Source organism: Sinocyclocheilus anshuiensis, unplaced genomic scaffold (genome assembly GCF_001515605.1).
Source record: "Sinocyclocheilus anshuiensis isolate Anshui unplaced genomic scaffold, SAMN03320099.WGS_v1.1 scaffold18, whole genome shotgun sequence".
Taxonomy (NCBI): Eukaryota; Metazoa; Chordata; class Actinopteri; order Cypriniformes; family Cyprinidae; genus Sinocyclocheilus; species Sinocyclocheilus anshuiensis.
In genome coordinates this window covers 1,174,818-1,177,880 of record NW_015546047.1, presented here as the reverse complement: position 1 = coordinate 1,177,880, position 3,063 = coordinate 1,174,818, and the positions used below count along the sequence as shown (strand labels likewise).

The window sequence follows — 3,063 nt, the reverse complement described above, 5'->3', positions numbered from 1 at the left end:
ATATATATATATATATATATATATATACACATATTTTTGACTAATTTAACCAAATACAATAAGTTTAATAGTTTGGGAATCGAACTACAACCAGTATGTATGATGTAATAAAAAAAAAAAGTTGATTTTTTTTTTTTTAAATCTCATTATTTTGTTGAGCACAGTGTCACAATCAATTAAGAATGCAAACACAAAAGTATTTTAGTACATTGTTCCAGTTTTGTTTTTAAAATGTTAACGTTCTGGATTCCCAACCCTAATGGAAGGACAGATAAAAAGGAAAAAAGAGGAAAAGAGAGAGGACAGAATTGAAAATGCTCTTCAGACGGACAAGGTGCTGCGTGAGAAGTTGGAGAGCAGTTAGTGGAACACAGACAGCAGTGTATGATCAGAAACAGTCCTGGAGAGAGAGAGAGCAACAGAGAGATGGTGGGTTTGCTGGACAGTGCATCTGATTGGCTGGCTGTTCTGTAAGAGGTGAGTGTCTTACAGAGTGAAGGAGCTGTGCCAGTGGACGTGCAGGGCAGTGTGTATGGTCACATGACACGTTACATGATGCTTTACATGCACCTATGGCTAACGCAGCATCGAACCTCAAGACCATTCCCAGTGTGCATGGCAACACACAGAGGCTCTGGGTGCTGTAAGACAACGTGTTTTTTTTTTTACAAAGCCCATTAGGTCGTTCCCAAAAAAAAGACACCGCATGGCTAGCAAACTGACGGGGATTACACGCAGGCCCTGGAAATAATGCAAACCGGCAGTTAGCTCAGGGTAACAGAGTGAAACCCACTAACATTAAATTTACATTAGCTAAATTACTCCCATGCCCACTGATAATTTAGTAAATAAATAAACCCACAGAGAATCTACACTACGCCTCAAAAACGGCTGGTTCTGTTCTTCCTTGTTCTTTATCGTAGTGACATCCAACTGGTGCTTTGCAGTTAAAAGCAAACTTGGTGAAAATAAAGAGGATGGTAAAAATAAAACAAACAAATAATGGAAAAATGGAAAATAAAAGAAAAATAAGCCTCATGCATTAATAATATTACCCCAACAAATGTAAGCAAAGGTTTGTAGTTACATATATTTGGCTGGGCGATATTAGTGAATCGGCCTATATTTACTTTTGTCATATAGTGCTAACTTAAATGGAAAGTGGTAGATAAAGGTAAATAATTAACATTTTAGGAGCAATCATCTAAAAGTGAACATTTAATCATATTTCATATCGTACATTATCATGCTGAATGAAATTTAGGCATCACAAATGTATAATGTACAGTATAAAATATGGATAAACATTAATTGATTTGATGTTGACAAAAACTATTGATTTTTGCTTTAGCTTAGAATTTTAACATGAAAGAATTGTATTTTACTAAACATTTTGAATCAATGATGTAAAAATAGCTGTTGAAAAGAACTCCTTTATATACAGGTGCATCTCAATAAATTAGAATGTCGTGGAAAAGTTCATTTATTTCAGTAATTCAACTCAAATTGTGAAACTCGTGTATTAAATACATTCAACGCACACAGACTGAAGTATTTTAAGTCTTGTGCATTGAATTTATTTAATACACGAGTTTCACAATTTGAGTTGAATTACTGAAATAAATGAACTTTTCCATGACATTCTAATTTATTGAGATGCACCTGTATATTAAAACATAAAAATAAGAAAACCGTTTTAGAGCACATACATTAATAGACATTGTCAAAATGCAGCAAAAATATTGAGATATAATTGAGAAATTGTTTAAGCTATATCGCCCAGCTCTCAACATCTGTAAGACTGGCATAAGTTTAGGATCGCAAAACAACAATTAAAACGAAACTCACTTCGCAAAAGAAATAGAAATAAATCGGTTTGAAAAAAGATTAAACAGAAGAGTCCTGCAGGTGCTACAGTTTGGGAAGGGCCTTTTTTTGTGAGTTGCGTACAGAAATATCATGGGACATGAAACTGGTAGGAGAGCGGGGGGAAGGGGGAGACTGAGATTTTAGGAAGGTGAAAAGCTGTGCAAACCTTCCAAACTTGTCCTTGCTGGGGGAAGCATTGTAACAGAAAGAGAGAAAATTACACATAAACACAGGTTCCAACGTCTACCATGCATGTTCACTTCAAAACAATTTAGCTTTGGGAACTAATTGTAAGTCGTTCCGGTTAGTGTGTTGGTTCGGGTCCTAAGGAGGGACGCAAGGGGTCAGTTGGGTCACACAGTGCATTGAGAGGCAGTCGTTCCCAGAGCTAAAATTGACACCATGCAGAATTCACTCCTCCGGGAGCAGGATCACTGTGGGCTGAGTTCAGAATTCACGTCCATTTTCAAGAAAAGACCAGGAAGTTGGTGATTAGTCAAAGAAACATAATCCATGCAAGTAAAAGGGAACCAAGGTCAACATGTTCACAAAATGACTGAAATCAGATCTGAACTTAAAGAATGACGAACAGAAACACACTGCAAGGATAGAACGAGCAAACAAACAAAACAGACAAGCAAACAAAAATGTCATTATTATCTGCTTTATCCAATGCATCAAAGCATCTCATGCACAGAATAAGACAGAAGGGCCAATTACAGTGAACTGTCATTGATCTCAGACTGAATCTATTCTGGTCAAGCAGGTAAGTGTACTAGATGCTACATCAAGTAGTGCACTAAAGGGCTTTTCACACTTGAAATGGTTAACCCTGGGTCATCCTAAACCCCAGAAATGGGGTTATCACATCATAAACGGAATCCTGGGTTATCTGTAATCACATCTCACACTGCTCATACTAGTGTTGTCAAAAGACCCGGTATTTCGGTACCAAGTCACTATTTTTACACACCAGAGGCTTTTAAATGAACTGTGTAACCAAAATATGCCTGTTAGAGAATGTACAAATGTATAGTTAACAGTGTTTATGTCATATCAGTCCATCAGAAAAAAGTTTTTTTTTTTTTTTTAGTCAGTTAATTGTAATTCTTGGCTGATTATCTCTAGCAGGATGTAAATATGAACACAGTTTGGATTAAATAAAAGTACAGTCAAATTTTATCTCCTGTATAA

The 3,063-nt window shown here is 36.2% G+C and overlaps 1 protein-coding gene across 4 annotated transcripts in view; it reads right to left on the bottom strand.

The window, feature by feature from the left end:
• Positions 1 to 3,063, bottom strand: part of LOC107699024 (nck-associated protein 1) — a 53,826-nt gene that overhangs the window by 42,742 nt on the left and 8,021 nt on the right. For 2 of the 4 annotated variants that reach the window (XM_016500182.1, XM_016500183.1), the window contains exon 2: positions 2,036 to 2,053. The exons of the other annotated variants lie outside the window; for them this stretch is intronic. In XM_016500182.1, coding sequence (XP_016355668.1) covers positions 2,036 to 2,053 — 18 coding nt within the window. The remainder of the gene's footprint in view (positions 1 to 2,035; positions 2,054 to 3,063) is intronic. 4 annotated transcript variants of the gene reach the window in all.